This window comes from Rattus rattus, chromosome 4 (genome assembly GCF_011064425.1).
Source record: "Rattus rattus isolate New Zealand chromosome 4, Rrattus_CSIRO_v1, whole genome shotgun sequence".
In the NCBI taxonomy this organism is placed as follows: domain Eukaryota; kingdom Metazoa; phylum Chordata; class Mammalia; order Rodentia; family Muridae; genus Rattus; species Rattus rattus.
In genome coordinates, this window is record NC_046157.1 from 83,369,886 (window position 1) to 83,389,885 (window position 20,000).

At 53.6% G+C, this 20,000-nt stretch overlaps 1 protein-coding gene across 1 annotated transcript in view; it reads left to right on the top strand.

Annotated features, from left to right (window-relative positions):
* Positions 1-3,478: 3,478 nt before the first annotated feature.
* Ttbk1 (tau tubulin kinase 1) overlaps positions 3,479-20,000 on the top strand; it is a 42,310-nt gene continuing 25,788 nt past the window's right edge. The window contains exons 1-12 of the mRNA XM_032900626.1: positions 3,479-3,514; positions 6,532-6,693; positions 10,420-10,567; positions 11,084-11,157; positions 11,318-11,458; positions 12,352-12,456; positions 12,680-12,745; positions 13,145-13,237; positions 13,315-13,440; positions 16,204-16,358; positions 18,284-18,515; positions 18,688-18,866. Of these exons, the coding sequence (XP_032756517.1) occupies positions 6,586-6,693; positions 10,420-10,567; positions 11,084-11,157; positions 11,318-11,458; positions 12,352-12,456; positions 12,680-12,745; positions 13,145-13,237; positions 13,315-13,440; positions 16,204-16,358; positions 18,284-18,515; positions 18,688-18,866 (1,427 nt within the window). The 5' untranslated portion in view covers positions 3,479-3,514; positions 6,532-6,585. The remainder of the gene's footprint in view (positions 3,515-6,531; positions 6,694-10,419; positions 10,568-11,083; positions 11,158-11,317; positions 11,459-12,351; positions 12,457-12,679; positions 12,746-13,144; positions 13,238-13,314; positions 13,441-16,203; positions 16,359-18,283; positions 18,516-18,687; positions 18,867-20,000) is intronic.

The following is a 20,000-nucleotide window of genomic DNA, read 5'->3' on the forward strand; positions in this document are numbered from 1 at the left end:
CCCAGGAGTCTGCACAGACTTGCATGCAGACAAAACACCCTTAGAGAGAAAATTAGTGAATAAACCATTTTTAAAGGCGTTTAAATCAGAGTCTCTAAGCAGCAGGAGCACTCCACATACTTTTCAGCCTTGGACACTGTGGACAAGCTACAGGAGTGACCCAGGCACCCAGGGAGAGATATCTGGATGAAAAAAAAAGTCTCAAATAAAAGCAAATATAACAACAATAAAACAAGAAGGTGAAACTCCCAACAGTATGACAAGAGCCACCCCTAACCACTGAGCCAACCTCTCTGGCCCCAAGACCCTGATTTTTGTTTTCTTTTGTGTTTAATTTTTTTTTCAATGTTGAAAAAAGTGCTAGGTTTGGAAGTAAACAGGAAAACATATGAGCAGTGCTCAGAGGATGAGTTACAATCAAATCACCGAGAAGTCACTCCGACACTGAAGTCAACAAGCACAGGAAAGTAGCGACTGTAACTATTCCATATTTGAAAGTTACAAGAAAAATTGGACACATTCAGCAGAAATGTAGATGGTCTGTGAAAGAGAAAAGCAGGGATTTCACTCAGAGCCTCCAGCTTGCAAAGCCGGCACCCTACTCCCTGAGCGACATCCCAGCCCCATAGAAGACTTTTTGTTCTGGTTTTTCAGGACAGGGTTTCTCTGTGTGGCCCTGGCTGTCTTGGAGCTCACTCTGTAGACCAGGCTAGCCTCCAACTCACAGAGATCCACCTGCCTCTGCCTCCTGAGTACTGGGATTAAATCATACTGGCTTAGACTTTAAATTTTTTTCATTCTGTCTGTCTGTCTGTCTGTCTGTCTCTGTGTGTCTGTCTCTGTCTGTCACTGTCTCCATCTCTTTGTTTCTGTCTCTGTCTCTGTCTCTGTCTCTCTCTCTCGTGTGTGTGTGTGTGTGTGTGTGTGTGTGTGTGTGTGTGTCCTCTCTTGTAGAGGTCAGAGGTTGATATTACGCACCTTCCTCAATGATTCTCCATCTTACTCTTCGGGAGAATATCTCACTGGACCCTGAGCCCCTGCCCTCCCCCTGGTTTTGTTAGACTCCCTAGCCAGTGAGCCCCAGGGACCCTCCTGTCACTACAGCAGCTCTGGGATTCCCGCCCACACTGTAGACCTGGCTTTGCTTTGTCCCTCACGTGGGAGTTGAATGTGGTGAATCTCTGTCTGGTCTTCCTGCGTGAGTAGCGAACATTTTAGCAGCGGTGTCTCTGCCCCACCCTTTCTTGTTAAAGGTGAGCATGAAGGAAGGGGTCGCATGACACTGTTTTTGTGCATATGAGTGACCACACTTTGTTCTCGCTGAGGGTCCACCCCTTGCGCTGGCTGGACCCCTTTCTTCCCTCCCACCCCCTCTGCACCCTTGTCACACACCCCTACTCCATCGCCCTCCCTGCCCCCCACATCCCTCAGGATCTCTTCCACCTCTTTCACGGGCTGCTTTCTAGTTTCACGACAAACAATTTTAGGAATATTTTCACATGTGCATGTGTGTATGCACATGTGCTGGCATGCCATGGAGAATGTGTGGAGGTCAGAGGACAACCTTTGGGACTTGCTTCTTCTCTCCCACCACGTGGGGCTGGGGGCTGACCCAGTGTGGCCTCAGGCTGGGTCCTGCATTGGACAGAGAATATGACGTGTTTGTCTTTCTGAGTCTGCTTATTCATGTAACACAATGATTTCAGTGGTATCTACTTACCTGAAAACAGCATTTCATTCTTCTTTAAAACTTTATTACTATTGTTATATTATATTACTATGCGTGTGCATGATCTGTGTGTGTGTGTGTGTGTGTGTGGATCTGTGTGTGCCAAGTTGTAGTTGTGTACATGCTTTAGTGCATGAGGTCAGAAGAAAACTTTTTGGGAGTTGGCTCTCTCCTTCCACCATGAATTCTATGAGGAGAGGTTGCAGGCCTCTGAGGCAAATATTTTTATCCCACAGAGTTATCTTGCCAGCTCTTTCTTTTCTTCTTCTTCCTCTTCTTCTTCTTCTTCTTCTTCTTCTTCTTCTTCTTCTTCTTCTTCTTCTTCTTCTTCTTCTTCTTCTTCTCTTCTTCTTCTCCCTCCTCCTCCTCCTCTTCTTCCTCCTCCTCTTCCTCCTCCTCCTCTTCTTCTCCCTCCTCCTCCTCTTCCTCCTCCTCCTCCTCTTCTTCTTCTTCTCTTCTCCTCCTCCCCTTTCCCCTCCCCCTCCCCTCTCTCTCCCCTCCCCTCCCCTCCCCCTCCCCCTTTGTGTGTGTGTGTGTGTGTGTTCTCCTCTTTGTTGCTTTGCGATAGGGTCTCTTCTTACACTGAACCTGGAGATTGCCCAACAAGCTCCGAGGGTTTGACTGCTGGTGTCCCCGGTGCTGGGTCTGGAGACACCCACCACAGCTCTGGGCCTCTTACTCGGGTGCTAGGACCCAAATGCGGGTCTTTATGCTTGCACGGGAAGTGCTCTTTCTCCACAGGGTACAGAGATTAAATAAGTTAGCGGGTCTGGCAGGTGTAGCTGCTGCTGTTACGCTGTGACTGTTGTTGTTGAGGACGCTCCCTCTGCACTTGTCGAGGGTATAAGCAGTAGGGGAAGGAGCCGAGAGAGGCAAAGCGCAGAGTATATTCAGAGAACATCGAGTAATCCCCATCTGTCAGGGGAGTTATATAGCCTTACATGTTGGAAAGAGTTTTTAATGTCACGGTAAAGAGTGTGTATCTTATTTGGTAAGCAGTAAGAAACAATGACTGAGTCTGTCAACAGTTGGGAGAAAGGGCCAAAGAAAGAGAAGGTAAACCAGCAGAGAAGGCAAGTACCTGTTGAGGAGAGGGTTACAGGCGAGGGGTAGTGTGTCCGGATGTGGGGTGCTGTTAGGAGAGACTATGATAGAGCCGCATGGGAAAGATGGGTACAGGTTGAGGAGAGGCTTAAGAGCGAAGTACGGTGGCTGTGTGGAGGATGGAATGGGGGTGGGGGTGGGGGTCAGGTGAGGCCAATGGGGTCAGACGAGGGGTAAAGGGATATTCTAGGAAGTGGGGATGATAAAAGGTGATGGGAACAGGTAAGGAAGAAGCCTGTGGTCAGTGAACAGCATAGATGAGTTAAGAGAACCTGGGAGCGTAACGAGACCATACGGGAGTTCCCCGGGCAGGGTCTAGGGGGGCAAAGTGGAACGTGATGTCAGAAAAAACGGCAGTGATGTAAGGGCCAGGGCGGTGGGGCGGTGATGTCAGGGCTGGTGCTGATGCTGGCGGCGCAGTGCATTGGCAGGGCAGCTCCCCACCCGCTGCCGCTGCCGCCGTCGCCCGAGGAGGATCGGGGCCGGGTCGGGCCGGGCCGGGATGGTCGGGGTCGGGAGGCCGCCGCCGCCGCCACCGCCGCCGCCGCCGGAGGGAGCGGGCCGCCCAGCGCCGCACTGAGCCGCCCCCGCCCCGCCCCGGCCCCGGGGATGCGCCGCCCCGCCGCTGCCTTCACCGCCGCCGCCGCAGCCGCAGCCGCAGCCGCAGCGGACACCGAGCAGGTGAGGCGGGGCGGGGCCGGGAGGGTGGGCCGGGGGTCCCTCCTGGGGTACATCGGGCCTCCCGCCGGGCTCGCCTCCCAGGGCTCGGCTCCTGTCCCGCAGCGGTCGTCGCCGCCGCCGCTAGGAGCCGGGACGCTGGCCTACACAGCCTGGGCCACAGCCTGAGGCCTGGAGCTGCTCCCAGCCCCGCGACCCTCGTCCCTGTGATTTCCCTCCTGTCACCTCTGACAGGTCGTTCAGATGCCTTCAGACCCTCTCTTCCATCCTGTCGCTCCCTTCTTCCTACCAGCCTCCCTTTTTACTTCCCAGCTGTGCCCAGAAGCCCCTCCCGTGGTCCTGTCACTCCGTCCCTGCCACCATGATCTCCGCCAGTCTCTTGTCTTACTTACCTACCCCCTCCGCCCCTCATCCTGTCACCCCGACTTTCCGTGCTCGCTACACTCTTCTCCAGCCCTCTTTTCTCCTGTTCCTGGTGGCTTCACCTCTCCTTACCTGGCCTCCGAGATTCCCACACATGCCGGCCTCATGCCTTGAATAGCCACACATCTACTCTTCTGCTCCCAAACCACCATAAGCACTTAGCTTGTTCTCACCACTTGGCCCACATTCTCATGCATGCACATGCACACAGCCATGCCTACACACACACACACACACAAAGGGGCCTGAGAGTGTAGCTGGTCAGCCACGCTTGTCACCCAATCTGGGCTAAGTGGGCTTCTCGGAAGCATCCTCTGGGAGGGGAGGTGGACAGCATGGCTGGGTCCTCCCTGTCTCTCCTCACCCACTCCTTTAAGATTTTTCCCGTGTACATAGGGTGAGCAGCGCACAAATTCCCCCGTCACCTGCAGACCACACTGTGCAGGACTCAGAAAACCACCCAGGTTTCTCCACTTTTCTTCTTCTCAGTACTGGGGACCTAATGTAGGGTCTTGTTCTTCTTGTGGGCAAGTGCTCTCCTAGTGAGCTATATCTCAATCCCCCTCTTTTGATCACTCTTTATTTATTTTGTGCGTGGAGGGTATATGCATGCTACGGTGCCCATGAGGAGGTCAGAGGACAGGTTACAGGAGCTGTTTCCCCTCGGGAATCGAACTCAGGTTCTCAGAATGGATGGCATGGGCCTATTCCCACAGAATGGTCCTGGCGGGCCCCCAGCCCTCTTTCTTATTAATTTTTTAAAATGATGTTGGGAGTTGAAACTGGGGCCTTGAACATGTTCCATGTGTCTTCAACCACCGAGCTTCCTCCCCAGCCGGAATCTAACTTTTTCTTCCCTCGCTGTGCTGGGTCTGGGACCCAGAGCCTCCTGTACACTACAGACAAAGCTACAAGTCCCATTGCTTCTCCAATCTTTTTTGCTTTTTATCTTGTTTTCAGTCAGGGTATCTTGTAGACCAGGCTGGCCTTGAACTTGCTGTGTAGCCAAGGCTAGTCTTGAGTCCCCCATCATTCTGCCTCCACTTGCAGAGTGCTGGGATGCCACGTGTGTGGTACCATGGCCAGCGGCCTCTGTCTGGTCCCCGACCTTTATTCCAGAGCCCCACTCCATCTCTTTCCATCTTCCTCATGGCTCTGCCGCCTTCCAAACTTCTGCCACCCCAAAGCCCTGGCATTGTAAGGATTGGAGGGAAAGATTCAGTTCAGTCATTTCATGACAAAGCTATCGAGAGTAACAGGGTCTTTCCTCATGGAGATACTGGGGTACCCTGTGGTACCCTGGGACCTGGTAAAGGCTGTCTCAGTGCCTTCCCAACCCTCCCTTCCCTCATCAGGATGTCTAGCTACAAGTCTTGAGAGGTTAGCCATCCCAAGGAGAGTCAGGCTCATGGCCGTCCCACCCCCTTCCTCCTTTCCTATACCCAGTCCCCAGCCTGAATGACTTCCTTCATTCAGTGTACGGCTCTCCGGGGTCATGGCTTGAGTTGGGCAGAGAGCACATAAAACATTTCTAGTGGAAAGAAAGGATGCTGGTTCCAAACCCTGCATTGGCTCAGCAGAAATACCAGAAATCCATCTTTTCTGGTCCTTTCCCCACACGAGTGCACGCTAACATACACTCATACGGAGGGGTTCACAAACACACACACACACACACACACACACACACACACACACACACACACACACACACTTCTTTTGGATAACTTGTGTCTTAGAGGTGCTCAGGGTTGGGATACTGTCTCCAGTACTCAACTTCATCCGCCTAAGCACAGTAGAAGCTGCCTTTCCTTCTGGCTGACTCCTAATAGACCCAGAAGGAGCTGCTGAAGGGGCTTCCCCACCCCTGCCTTCCCAGACCCATGGTAAGGGAAGAGTCTGCCTTCCAGTAGACAGCAGCCACTCACTGCTCTGCTCTTCCCCAGCCCAGTCTACCTTGGCCGTTCTGGAGTAGCCACTGGGATTCCACCCTCTGAAACCCACAGCGTGAGTCCATGGTCTTGTGTTCACGGTCAGCACACATCCTGGCTTCCCCAGTCTTATGGTAGCCAGTGGGGGTCAGCCCCCACTGAGTGCAGTGTGTGCCTCTCACCAGGACATCTGCCTCCACACCACCCTCTAGGGGCTACCGTTCGTGTGCGTGTCATCCTTTTTCTTGATGGTCACATCACTCTGGTTGGCTGGCTGGCCACTCTGATGTGGGGTATCCCACGGCTTGCCCTACTCAGCAGGTAGAGTGACTCAGGCTAGGAGGCCGGCTGGCTAACACATCTCCCCTCATTAGTTTGGGATGTCTATGGTACTCGGTTCCCACATTGGCTCATTCACATATCACTGCCCTCTCCCATTTTCATTGTGTGTGTCCTGCTGCTGACTTTCCGTTCCTCCTGTTGTGGTTTATAACTCTCTCTTTCACTGACCTCCATTGCCAGGAGTATTTTCCCCCAGTAACTCCTGGAGCATCTGCCCAGTGGGCTTGGGAAGGGTACCCACCAGCAGGATGGGGTTCCCTTCTGAACTGTCGGGTGGTCTAGGGTGGCAGCCAGGCTGTTCACTACCCCTCCTCACTCCCTCAGGTAGATGGCCCCCCAAGGGCAGGCCCTGCGGGCACCCCTCCCTCCGGCTGGCGGATGCAGTGCCTAGCGGCTGCTCTTAAAGACGAAACCAACATGAGTGGGGGAGGGGAGCAGGCCGACATCCTGCCGGCCAACTACGTGGTCAAAGATCGCTGGAAGGTGGTGAGTGACCTAGTGGGCAGAGGGAGGGGTCTGGGAAGGGAAAAGAGATCTGGAGACTATAAGACTGGTGCCCTTGGAGCCCCTACCACAAGTGGAAGGTGTCCCCAAGCTTATCTGTATGTTGCTTAAAGGTTATTTTTGCCCACATATTCTCCCATTACCCTTTCTCCAACCCAGCTCCCTCTCACCCCTTCCCCCGGCTAGGTCGTGCTGGTCCAGACCAGGCTGAACAACTCCTGCAGAGCCCCGGGTGCGGAGGAGGGCGTTGGGGGAAGGGGCTCCTTCTTTGCCGCACCTTGGGGAAGGACATTGAGTGAGCATGTGTTCCTCGGCTTCCGCAGAGGACGGAAAGGCTTGGGTCTGGGGAAAGATGCCCTGCAGGCTGCTCCCGCATCCGCACTCCATCTTCTCCATCCACCCTCCTCCCTTCCCGGGTTCCTGCGGCAGGTGCAACACGCTGAGACTCCATCTCCCAGTGTGCCTTGTTTCTTTAACTCAGGACTTCAGGCTCCTTGGCCTGTTGGGAGTTGTAGTCCAAGTCTCTTCGTTGGGGGAGGATAGATGGGAGGGGGCTGGAGCGGTGGTTGTGTCTAGGGAACCTGATTTACTGTCAGTCAGCCTCCGTCCAAACCTCATCGCTTCAGAGAACCCTGTTGTCCTCTTTATTGCATGGTGGGATAATGCGGGATAATATAGTGTGGGAAAAGTGTGTGGGACTGTGGGTCTGCACGGAAATGGGGATCCAGAGGGGAAGAAAGAACCACAGAGGTCAGATTTCCACCGTGTGCAGTCGTGGTGTTAGCGTGTGCGCGTCCTTGTGCTTTGATGTGGTGAGGCTCAGCTCACTAAGGGTGCCGGATTGGAGAGGAGGGTGGGGCCTGGGTGCAGGCAGATCTCCATGGCAACAGTCATCCGACTGGGCTGCGTAGGTCCCTTAGAGGTCCAGGGAGAGAGGCAAAGTGGTAGCATTTTCCAGAATTGGGAGTGGGGGTTAAAGAGGAGACTCGTAGGGGCCCTGAAGGGGGAGCATCCTGAGAGAAAGAGTGAGAGAGTAGCGGGACAGAAATGCAGGAGGAGCCAGGGCAGCCATAAAAGGAAGGGGTGTCTGGCAAAATAAGCAGCGCTCCTTCAAGACCCCCAGGCCCCTGGCACAAGAGCTCCGTGTCTGGCAGATGGGAGACTGAATAGCATTTGTTCTGAAAGGCAAGAAAAAGGACTGCTCTCACACACTCCGAGTTTAGACTAAGACCTTGTGCTTTGTGAAGGAATTGGCAGAGGGAGTTGGAGGGAAGGGGCGCATGTATGTCAGACCTGGACTTTCCTCATGACCAGCTCCTGTCTGTTCCCCTGAGGGATTGGGGAGACTAGGTGTCCTATGAGGTCATTTTCAGGGAGGAGTGGGATTGACTGAACCAGGAATCATGGATTGGGCTGCAGCCAGGAGAAACGAGGGTCAGCGTACTGCAAAGAAAATGTCTTTGTCCTTCAAATAAAAAAAATTAAAAATGGTACATTGTTCATGGGGTGGAGGCTGGCTCTTGCAACCAGCATAGCCAGCGACAGCAGTAATATCTTACTGTTCCTTTTGTGTCTTCCTTGTTCTGAGGATGGAAAAGTGCTCTCGGCGGGTTATGTCAGGACCTGATGGAGTACCTATAGCAATTAGCAGCACACCCCTGCTCCCTAGGTGTGATTAGCCAACTCGTTAAGTTCCCCTGATCGGAAGACAGGAGCTGGTCCATCGGTGGCATCAACACAGACCGGCCCGTCCTAGAATTGGGACCTCAGGGCTGAAAGATCCTTAGAACTCATTCCAAACTGATTGTCTCTTATTAGTAGGAAAAAACAAACAAACAAACAAACAAACCGAAAAAAAAAATGGAGGCTCAAAACCTTTAGGAGACTTAGATTACTCTAGGCTGTCCAGAGTGGAGCCAAGAAGCAGGGTGTCCATTCCAAGTAGACTGTAGCTCTCTGGTGGTGTAGCTTCTATGGTTTAGGGAGGTTTTCCAGCGTCGGGATTATTAAAACACACAGAATGAGAGCAGAAGCGGGGCTCACAAAGCCTCTGAAAGGTCTTATGTTAAGGGGGTGCTAATGTCACAGATCTGCCTTGTGACCTTCATGGGCCCTTGGACACTTTTGCCCCGGTGATATCTCCCTCTATATCAGGGCACTGAAGATGGCATTTTAGGACTGCATTGGTTTGGAGAGCCGTGTATTCATGTTACAGACTGAGGATTTTTTCCAAAAGTTCATGACTTTATCTTTTGATCTGAAAACAAGTTAAAGTGTTTTCATGGGGGGTTGGGGATTTAGCTCAGTGGTAGAGCGCTTGCCTAGCAAGCTCAAGGCCCTGGGTTCGGTCCCCAGCTCTGAAAAAAAAGTGTTTTCGTGGATCCCCAAAATGTGAGGGCCCCCATGGCCAATGGAAGACTTTGCTCTTCGTCACAGGGCGGTGGAAGGGACGGAAGCTAGATGTGTGCAGATCTGGACCCCTGCTCTCGGGGAGGTGGCAATGGAGAAAGAAGTAGGCTGGGTTTGTGGAAAGACTGGTGGAGAAGTCGGGCTGTGGGAAGTTGGGGGGCAGGCGTTGGCGATGGTCCTGCCTGCGGGGATTTTGATGGCTTGTGTGTCAGCAATGTCCCACAACCTCGTGGGTTCTACACAGAAGGTTCCACCCCTGGCTATTTTCTAGCTGTGGCCTGGCCAAGGCATTTCAGGCCCCGGGCCTTGTGACTTTCCCTGGGTGCACTGTGGGGAATCAGGTTAGCTTCCTCACTGGGCTGTGCAGCCTGGGACACTGGTGATGTCTGTGAGCCCCTCACTCGCCTACCCTGTCTTCTGTGCTCCCATACAGCGAGCTGTAAAAGGACGAGGTTACTGTCACCCATGGAAGGCAGGCTGGGGTCTGGGTCTGCTCCACCGCCTGTCTGTTAGCTTCCGTCCAGAGTAGGAAGGTTCCCAGTTTCTCATTGCTTTTTCCTAGTCTCCTTCCCTAGATCAAGAAATGTCACCTCTCCTCCTAGCTCTGGCTTCTCTCATGCCTTTTATTGCTATTGTTTCTGACATTATTGATGTGTGTCATGGCATGTGTGTGGATGTCAGAGGATAACTTGAAAAGCCATGTGGGTCTTGGAGAATCGAACTCAGGACCTCAGGCTTGGCAGCAAGCACCTTAACCTGCTAAGTTCTTACCCATGGGTCCCTCCCTTTCCTCTTCTCTCCCTTCCTTTCTTTGGAAGCAGGGTCTCAAATATCCCAGGCTAGCACTTGGTATGAAGCCAGTATTGAACTTCTGATCTTTTGGCCTCAACCGTCTTCCCAGCACTGACAATGATAGGTGTCTACCGCCATGCTTGGTGGACATGGTGCTGGGGATTGAACCTGGGCTTCGTGCGTGCTAAGCAAGCACTCTCCAAGCCACACCCTTGGCCCAGCTCTCCCTCTAGAGAAGAAAAGGCTGTCCTGTGATCTTTAGAACCTTGTGTCATTCGCGCTGTCCCCATGTCCGACCAAAGCCAGGTGTCTCTTATTTTCTGCTCCTGTTCAGATACCTGTCCAAAGCTGTGTGTTGCAAGGGATCTGTGCTTCTGGGCCGAGCTGTCTGTTTCAGAGGAGAGGAGTGGGCACAGACACGCGGCCCATCAGTGGAGAACCCAATGGGTAGGGAGGGTTCAGGAGCTGTCCAGCTTGATCCCTGAGCACCATTCTCCTCATCCACAGCTGAAAAAGATCGGGGGCGGGGGCTTCGGTGAGATCTATGAGGCCATGGACCTGCTGACCAGGGAGAACGTGGCCCTGAAGGTGGAGTCAGCCCAACAGCCTAAGCAGGTCCTCAAGATGGAGGTGGCTGTGCTCAAAAAGCTTCAAGGTACTAACCTGGGGCTGGGGTCTGGGGAGGAGGAGGAGGAGCCAGGATGTGAGAGTCAGAACCCGAGGCGGGAGAGTGATGGAGAGGGAGGGAGGCCCTGTGCTGTGATGGCAGAGTGAAGTCGATCATAGCCAATTGAGCCAGAGTATTGGCAAGGAGGTGGGGCTATGGGCGGGGCTGAGGGGCTATAACAGGATCTGGAGTCAGGGCCTGGGATGTGGCTCAAGAGTGTCCCAGAGGGATGGCTAATGGCTCCAAGACCAGACAAAGCACTTACCTTGCAAGCATGAGTTCTGAAGTTCAGCTTCTCAGAACCCACGTAAGAGCTAGGTGGGCATGGGTGTGGTGTATATACATGCCACAAGTGTGTGTGTGTGTGTGTGTGTGTGTGTGTGTGAGAGAGAGAGAGAGAGAGAGAGAGAGAGAGAGAGAGAGAGAAAGAGAGAGAGAGAGCCTGGCTGGCTGGCGAGGAGGAAGGAGTGGGACTGGGGAGTCCCCTGTGTTTGTGCCCTCCAGGGAAGGACCACGTGTGCAGGTTCATTGGCTGTGGCAGGAACGAGAAGTTTAACTATGTGGTGATGCAGCTCCAGGTGGGTCCTTGGGGTCCACCCAAGAGCTGGAGGGTGGTGTGGGTGGGGCATCGGAGGTGGGTTCCAGATGGGATGGGTACAGTGTGGGGCAAGGCTTGGGAGGTCAGTGTTGCTGGGATGAGTCTTCCCCTTCCCACCGTATCCCGCTCACCCCGCCCAGGGTCGGAACCTGGCTGACCTGCGCCGCAGCCAGCCAAGGGGCACTTTCACACTGAGTACCACACTGCGTCTGGGCAAGCAGATCCTGGAGTCCATTGAAGCCATTCACTCCGTGGGCTTCCTGCACCGTGACATCAAGCCGGTGAGCAATGCCGGAGTGCTCCCGCGGTCTGTGGGTCCTCGCTTCTCCACTGCAGTGGTTAGGCCCGAGAGCCGCTTCGCTTCGAACACCTCTTGATTTGCCTCAAGCCACGCCAGGCAGAGTGCCTGGCTCTCCACCTCTGACCCTGTGTAGTCCTTCAATCTAGAGGTGACAAGGTCAGGAGAGGACACCTAACTTCCTGTGGCATCTTGGTGCTAGAAAAACAAAGTAAAATCCTTTAATATAAAAGGGTAAAAAGAAGCCCGGGGGTGGGGTGGGATGGGACTACCACAAGCCTTTAATCCCAGCACTCAGGAGGCAGAAGCAGGCCGATCTCTATGCATTCAAGGCCAATATGGTCTACAGAGTGAGCTTGAGGCCAGCCAGGGTTATGTAGAGAAACCCAGTCTTGAAAAAAGGAAATAGATGGATGGATGGATGGATGGATGGATGGGTGGGTGGGTGGATGGATGGATGGGTGGATGGATGGATATAAAAACAATAAAGAAATAAAAGGGTAAGAAGAGGAATCTGAGAAGACTGGTGAATGGCCCAAGGGAACACAGCCGGAAGGATGCAGGGCAGCTCTACCAAACCCCACAGCCTGCTAAGGAGCTGAGGACTTACAGCAGGATGGGCCAGAGCTCAAAGCTGGTTCTGTCCAGTTCTGTGGTTCAGAGATGCCCTCTCAACCTCGGATGCTACCCGATTTCTCTCTCTAAATTGAGGGTAGTCACACAGGCTCGGTTGTCGAGATGCCACAGTCGTTCATACTCATGTGACTGGATGTGTGTGTGAGTTCAGGGGCTGGGGGTTCCTTAGCACAGGCATAGCAATTCCTTAGTGGCTCTTGGGGGTCTGGACCCCAGCTCACAGCTGCTGTCTTCCCACAGTCCAACTTTGCCATGGGCCGGCTGCCCTCCACCTACAGAAAGTGCTACATGTTGGACTTTGGGCTGGCCCGGCAGTACACTAACACCACTGGGGACGTCCGGCCTGTGAGTACCACTGGGCACCCAGATGGTGGGGGACTCTCCCTGTTTACCCTGTAGCCACCTCAGCAGGCCTGTTTATTCTTCAGTGTTGGTCCATCCAACCCTGGGGGGACGGGGACAGCCTGGCCTGCTCTCCTGCCTGGGCTCCTGGGTATCAGGATGAGGTGGCCAGTTAGGCTGGCAGTAGGGTTGGCAACGTGGCTCAGGTGTGGTCTCTTCTCTGCAGCCTCGGAATGTGGCCGGGTTCCGGGGGACTGTCCGCTATGCGTCGGTCAACGCTCACAAGAATCGGGTGAGTGGGCAGCATAGCATGAGCTAAGGGCTGAGGGCAGAAAGAAAAAGTCGGTCATAGAGTGAGCTGTGCATGTCAAGGAGGGGAGGAAAGAATGGGGACATCGGCTGCAGTCCATCGCTGAGGAAACCTGGAGTTAGAGGAAGGCTTACTAGTGGCTGTCCCTGATGTCCTTCTCCTCTGGGCCTCCCACTGAAAATCCCTGGGTAAGGGGGACAAAACATAGTCAGAACGTTTTACTGTGCCCTGTGTATGCTGAGGTACAGGATGGGCCACAGCTTCAGGGAGACCCGGGTCCCATGATCAGGCCTCTCTGACAGAAGTTCCCCAGAAAAGGGTCCACCAGCCATCCCAGGGGAGGTCTTGAGAGCTCCAGGTGACTCCCCCCTTACCTCTCAGGAGATGGGCCGCCATGATGACCTGTGGTCCCTCTTCTACATGCTGGTGGAGTTTGCTGTGGGGCAGCTGCCCTGGAGGAAGATCAAGGACAAGGTGAGGTCCCCACAGCTGGGTGGAAGAGGCAGAGGGTAGAGCAGCCGGGCTCCATCTCCCTCGCCTTCTCCCTACAGGAGCAGGTAGGGATGATCAAGGAGAAGTATGAGCACCGGATGCTACTGAAGCACATGCCTTCCGAGTTCCATCTCTTCCTGGACCACATCGCCAGCCTCGACTACTTCACCAAGCCCGACTACCAGGTGTGACCCCCAGTGGCTGCCCCCTCCAGCCTGGCATTCTTCAAGATTGTCCCCGAGTCTGTCCTTGGTGTCCCAACTGTCCCAACCTGTCCGCACCCTTGCCAACGGTAGTCACTGCTACAGTTTCTCAGGAGCTGACCTTCCTGGTGTCAGCGCTGAGCTTGTGTTAGCAAATTCAAGCTTCAACATAGGGATCTGAGGCAGGGTCACGGCTTTAAGGTGAGGTCATGCACACCTTGAATTCTAGACTTGGGGGTGGGGGGCAACCAGATGTCTCTGAGAGTTTGAGGACAGCCTCAGGCCATCTGGGACATAGTGAGACCCTATCCAGTAATAATTTTTAAAAAATGCCTTTAAGGATCGTGATGTCGCTGGAGTGGGGGTGGGGTAGGGGTGGCTCATCTTTCATCCCAGCACTCAGGAGGCAGAGATAGGTGCAGCTCTGTGTACTCCAAGCCAGTTGGTCTACAGAGTGAGTTCTAGGACAGCCATGGCTACACAGAGAAACTCTGTCTTCAAAAACCAAAAACGAAAACCCAAAACAACAACAAAAGGGACCATGATAATATATTTGGCAGCAGAGGTCTGCAGGAAGCGCTCACTGGGGTGAGTGTTCTTGGTTCACAGATGGGAAACTGAGGTCAGACACTGTGGCTAAGACAGCAGGGCAGGGCTCAGAGTCAGTCATGTGGCGCTTGGTGACAAGGTACAGACAGAGGAGTCTGTCCTTACCGTGTCACTGTATGACCGTTGTAGAGTTCACTTCCTGAGCCGGAGCAGGTCCTCCCTTCACAGCCCTGTCCTTCAGTGTGGCAGACAAAAGGAGATTAGATCAAGCTTCTCCTGGCCTAGGCCAGCATGCTGGAGCAAGTTACAGTTGCTCTTGGTGTTCTGAGATGGGGTCCCATGTAGACCAGCTGTCCTCAGACTGACTGTAGCTGAAGTAGCCTTGAACGTCTCATCCTCCTGCCTCCACGTCCCGAGTGCAGAGATTATAGCATGGGCCACAGTGTTCTACGGTGCCTGAGATTGGACCCAGAGCGTCCCGAGTGCTAGCAAACACCAGTCTACTAACCGGGCTACATAGCCACCCTCAGGAAAATATTTTTTTTTTTTTTTGTAAGTAGAGGTTGTGTGCTCTGAAATAGTGATTGGAAAAAACAATGTTGCCTCATGTGCTGGTGCACAGCTGCAGTGCCAGAACTCAGGAGGCAGAGGCAGGAGGACCATGAATTTGAGGGCAGCCTGGGCCGCATAGGGAGACTCTATCTCAACGACAACAAAATCAGGGCTAGAGAAATGCTTCAGTGACCAACAGTGCATGCTGCCTGCCCTTGCACCCATATTCAGTTCCCAGCACCCATGTCAGGAATTTCACAGCCAAATGTAACTCCAGTTACAGGGGACCTGACACCATCTTCTGGTACCCAGGGGCACCTGTACATGGTTATACCCTGCCACAACACACACACACACACACACACACACACACACACACACACACACACACACACACCCCCCACACACACACACACACACACACACACACACACACACACACACCACACACACACACACCCACACACACACACATACACACACACCCACCCCCAAATCAAACACAGTATCATGTATTTCACACAACTGTGTGTGCATCACATTAAGTATGTGACCAGGCCAGCGTCCGTCACCACACACTGGAATAATGTTGTACTTCAGTTGCAGTGGCTGTGACATGGCCAGGTGATAGGAGTTTTCCAACTTCTCAACTCTCTCCTGGTACCACTCTCATATCCACCACGCTGGTGAGGGACCAGTTAACTGACTCCAGGTCTAATGCTCTCCCGATGGCTTCATCCCAACCCCTCGTGGGACTGATCAACACTGGAGAATGGGGAGACACACCATCACTGTTTGCCAGGAAGCCGCTCTGGATAAGCCCCAGTAGTAGGGAATCAGGCCTTGTCGATCACAGGTCCTGTCAGCAGAGTGCCTGTCCTGGGCTCCAATGCTGGATGGCCTGGGCTCCTCGGAGCTCTTTTTTTTTTTTTTTTTTTTTTTTTTTCCCGAGCTGGGGACCAACCCAGGGCCTTGCGCTTGCTAGGCAAGCGCCTACCACTGAGCTAAATCCCCAACCCTCCTCGAGCTCTTGTACCCACCTAACACCTCTTGAACACAGCATCCCAGCTGCTGGTGCTGCTGATACCACACTCTTTGTCCTGGCCCAGTGTCATGGAGTCGTGGTCCACACAGCTATGACCACCTACACGCCGAGTCCTGCAGTGACTGCTCAAAGTGTAGAGTAGGCAGAGAGCTGTGGAAGTGTTGCAAAATGGATGCTCTGTGCCCAGCAATGAGCCGGGAGCCATGTGGGCGAGCGAGTCAGGTGTCAGGAGAGGATGGTGGGAGAGGCACCCATCAGAGCCAGTAGCCCGAGAAGAGGGGAGGCCATAAGAAACCCCAGTGGTTCAGGGCTACTGATGTGTCTGTCGAGATGACAGAAATGGCAGAAGGGTTTGAAGACTGTTCCCGAGGGACAGGTCTTGGAGGACCTGGGTCCATCTGGCAGGGCTTAATCCAAGATGGTAATTTGCCTGGTGCTTTGTGTTATGTCTTTATTTAAATTCAGCGTGCTCCTCTCCTTCCAGTGCCCCTCTAGGCTGGAAGTCCCCCCTCCCCCACTGCATTCCCAGATATCTTCCCTTCCACCTGGCTAGCCCTGGGGTCACCTTTCTGTCCTCCTGCCCTCCCCACCCCCTGCAGTTGATCATGTCGGTGTTTGAGAATAGCATGAAGGAACGGGGCATTGCTGAGAATGAGGCCTTTGACTGGGAGAAGGCAGGCACTGATGCTCTCCTGTCCACGAGCACCTCCACCCCACCCCAGCAGAACACACGGCAGACAGCAGCCATGTTTGGGTGAGTCTGAGCGGGGGCATTTGGTGGGTGGGGGTGGCCAGTGACCCTCACCTATCACCTGAGAAGTCAGCCCTCTCCTCCCACTGGTGTGTCCCCTCCTTGTGATGGATTTTTGAGACATTCCATCACAGCTCTACCCTGAATCTGAGCATGGAGTGGACACCATCTTCATTTAGAGCTTTTGATTAAGGAAGAGACCCTGGGTGAAACAACTTGATCCCCACAGTCTCTCCTTCTCATTGTAAATAACATGCCTCGCACCATCTAAACACCACGGCGGCTCAGGGAGATGTTAACCCCTGACTCTGGAGGTCCTCAGCGGATGCTGGGATGTTTACAACCATGCGACCAGAAATTTCAGAACCCTTGAGGCACATGGAGGGGAACCTGGGGAGGATCCTGACAGCCAGGAATAGCCATTACACCACCCAAACCAGGGCCATCTTTAGGAAGCAGATGCCACAGAAATTGTGGGCATACTATGGTGGCCCAGTTTTGTGATAAAGTTGCTGAGGGAAGCCAGGCACGATGGTATATATCTGTAATTCCAGCATTTGGAAAGATAAGTCAGGAGGATCATGAGTTTGAAACCAGTGTGAGCTACATAGGGGGACCTTGTTTTAAAAGCAGAAAGAGGGGGCTTGGGATAAGGCTCCATGGGTAAAGCTTTTGCTATCCAAGCATAAGGTCCCGAGTTCGGGTCCCCAGAGCCCACATAAGGGGGACACAGTAGCGTATCTCTGTAATCCTTGTGTTTCTGTGGTGACGTGGGAGGCAGAAGCAAAAAGATTCCTGCAAGCTTGTAGGTCAGTCAGCCTGGTGCATGAGAGAACCTTACCTTGGTGGATCCTGGGAGGTAGCCCTCTGATTCCTGTGCTCAGCAGGCAGGGGCAGGCTGATCTCTGGGAGTTTGAGGCCAGCCTGGTCTACAGAGCAAGTTCCAGACCAGCCAGGGCTACATAGTGAGATCCTGTTTCAAAACACAAAGCAAACAATTGACCAGAAACAAAAGCAAGGTGAAGGGGCATAGAAGATACCCTGCATCAACCTTGAGCCTCCACAAGTGTACACACACACACACACACACACACACACACACACACACACACACAGTCCCAAAGAACTAAGTCTGAAGGGAGGAGAGCCAGCAGCTGGGGTCATCTGACCTCCATGGGCATACTGTGTCCTGTACACTTGTGTATACATAATCACAAAGATAAAAACAAACAAAGATCAGAAAGGAAAGAGATCATTTAAGGAGTTAAACAGTGGGGCTGGAGTGTGGCTCAGCAGGTAAGAACATGGGCTACTCTTGCAGAGGATCTGGGTTCAATTCCCAGACCCACACTGTTATTCACTGTTGTCTGTAACCCCAGCCCTAGGGAATGTGATGCTCTCTTCTGGGTTTTGTTCAGGCATCAGACAGACATACATGGTACACATACAAACATACATACATACATACATACATACATACATACATACATACGTATGTACTACATACAGGAAAACACTCACATACATAAAAACATAAATAAATCTTTAAAAAGGTTTACAGAAGCAGAATTCAAAGGAGTCATTTGAGACTTGTTCCAGGGTCTAAAGGAAGTCTGGCCCTGATGTTGGACTGCAGCAAGGGCTTGAGAAACCCACAGATCTGGAAGTGTGGGGCTCAGTGGGAGGTGTGTCAGTCCCTGCTGGCCACATCTTCTCTCGGTCCCTGCTGCTTTGAGGATGGTCTGGTCTCAGAGGCCTTGTGGACCAGGAATGGCAACCGGCCTCTTTTGTGTCCACTCTGGAGATAGTCCCTAGGGTCTGTGCTAGCGGAGAGTAAAGGAGAGAGGGAGAAAAGAGGCCTCCCAGGAGGGTCCCCCAACCCCCCTAACCCTGCAAGCCTTACCCATGACTCTCCCTGACGTCCCCAGAGTGGTCAATGTGACACCTGTGCCCGGGGACCTGCTTCGTGAGAACACTGAGGATGTGCTCCAGGGAGAACACCTGAGTGACCAGGAGAACGCACCCCCAATCCTGCCTGGGAGGCCTCCGGAGGGCTTGGGTCCTGGTCCCCACCTCGTCCCCCACCCTGGGGGTCCTGAGGCTGAAGTGTGGGAGGAGACAGATGTCAACCGTAACAAACTGCGCATCAACATTGGCAAAGTAAGTGCGTCCCAGCAGAAGGGCGTGCGTGGGCGCCTTCCTCATCAGGGCTCCCAGCTCCGGGTCCCACCCACCCTAACTACACCCTCTGCCCCATGTCTCTCACCCTGAGAAAGCCTCTCACCCAGAGCCAGCGTGTCAACCCCAACTCACAGCGTCCCCTCTTCGACAGACCCCCTGTGTGGAAGAAGAGCAGAGTCGAGGAGTAGGGGTCCCCAGCTCCCCAGTGCGTGCTCCCCCAGACTCCCCGACAACCCCAGTGCGGTCTTTACGCTACCGGAGGGTCAACAGCCCGGAGTCGGAAAGGCTGTCTACAGCAGCTGATGGGCGGGCAGAACTGCAGGAGAGGAGGTAAGTTTGAATCCAAGGGTGCAGGGGGACATGTCAAAGGCCTTGTCCCACCTGCCTTCACCAGCATGGCTGCTGCTCTGTAAAAGGTCATCTGTGAGGCTTAGAGGGGACCTAGAAGGTATGGTGAGGGAGAGTCCCCACAGACTGGAGTCAGGTGCTGTCCTATGGTGGGGCATCCAGAGAGGAAAGAGTGCAACAGATCAGTTTCTGGACCCAGGACCTGGTCCTAGATAACAAATTCACAGATGCCTGGGAAGCTGCAGAGGTGGGCGGCTTCCTTTGGCCCACAGGCAGAGAGCCTGAGAGAGGGGGTCTTAACCCTTAGGACCACTGGTGGGCTAAGTTTGGGAGATTGTCTAAGGGATATGGAATGACTTGAGAGCGGGAGGGGCCCAGCTAGTGAGAGGCAGCTGAGAGGGAGGGCTCAGGGGACTGGCCTCTAGGAGGTCGGCCATAGGTTGAGTGGAGCTGGCAGGGGTAGGACCAAGTCACACCAGGTGGACACCAGGTGGGGGTCACCTGGAAGATGAAATGTCCCTGATGTCCCTTACCCTCCAAGGATCGTTGCTCCATAGTAGACCAGGGCCTTGTCTGCACTAGAAGTATAGCAGAGGCTCTTTCTCGGCTTGCAGGAACAGGGCATCCTTTTGATATCCACTCAGTGTCTTTCCTAATGATCAGCCATGACCCCTCTCCCAGACTCTACCCCAAAGTGTCTAGTCCTAGATTGAACACAGTGCCAGGTTTGGGGGAGGGGGTAGACAAACCCAAGACAAGTCTGTGTCCCCGAGTGTATACCAGCTCCCACTCACTTACCTGGGCGTCCTGCCAGGCACCAGGGACCTTGTCTTCACCCACGGCAGGCAGCATGGAGTCCTCAGTACAGAGGGTTCTGGACATGGAGAAGGAAGGAAAGGATATGATTGGAGGTCAGAGGGGCAAGTGCTCTGGGCAGGACAGCTTTGAAGACCTGCCCACTTAGAAGGAGCACTGAGCAGGTCAGTTTGGATCATGGGCAATGAACGCCACTTCAGGAGTGGAAGAAACAGGCAGACTCAAGAGAGTTTCTACACAGCAGGCTCAGACAGGCAAGGGGGGTAGGAGGGCATTTGGTGGCCCTTGAGGTGGCCCAGC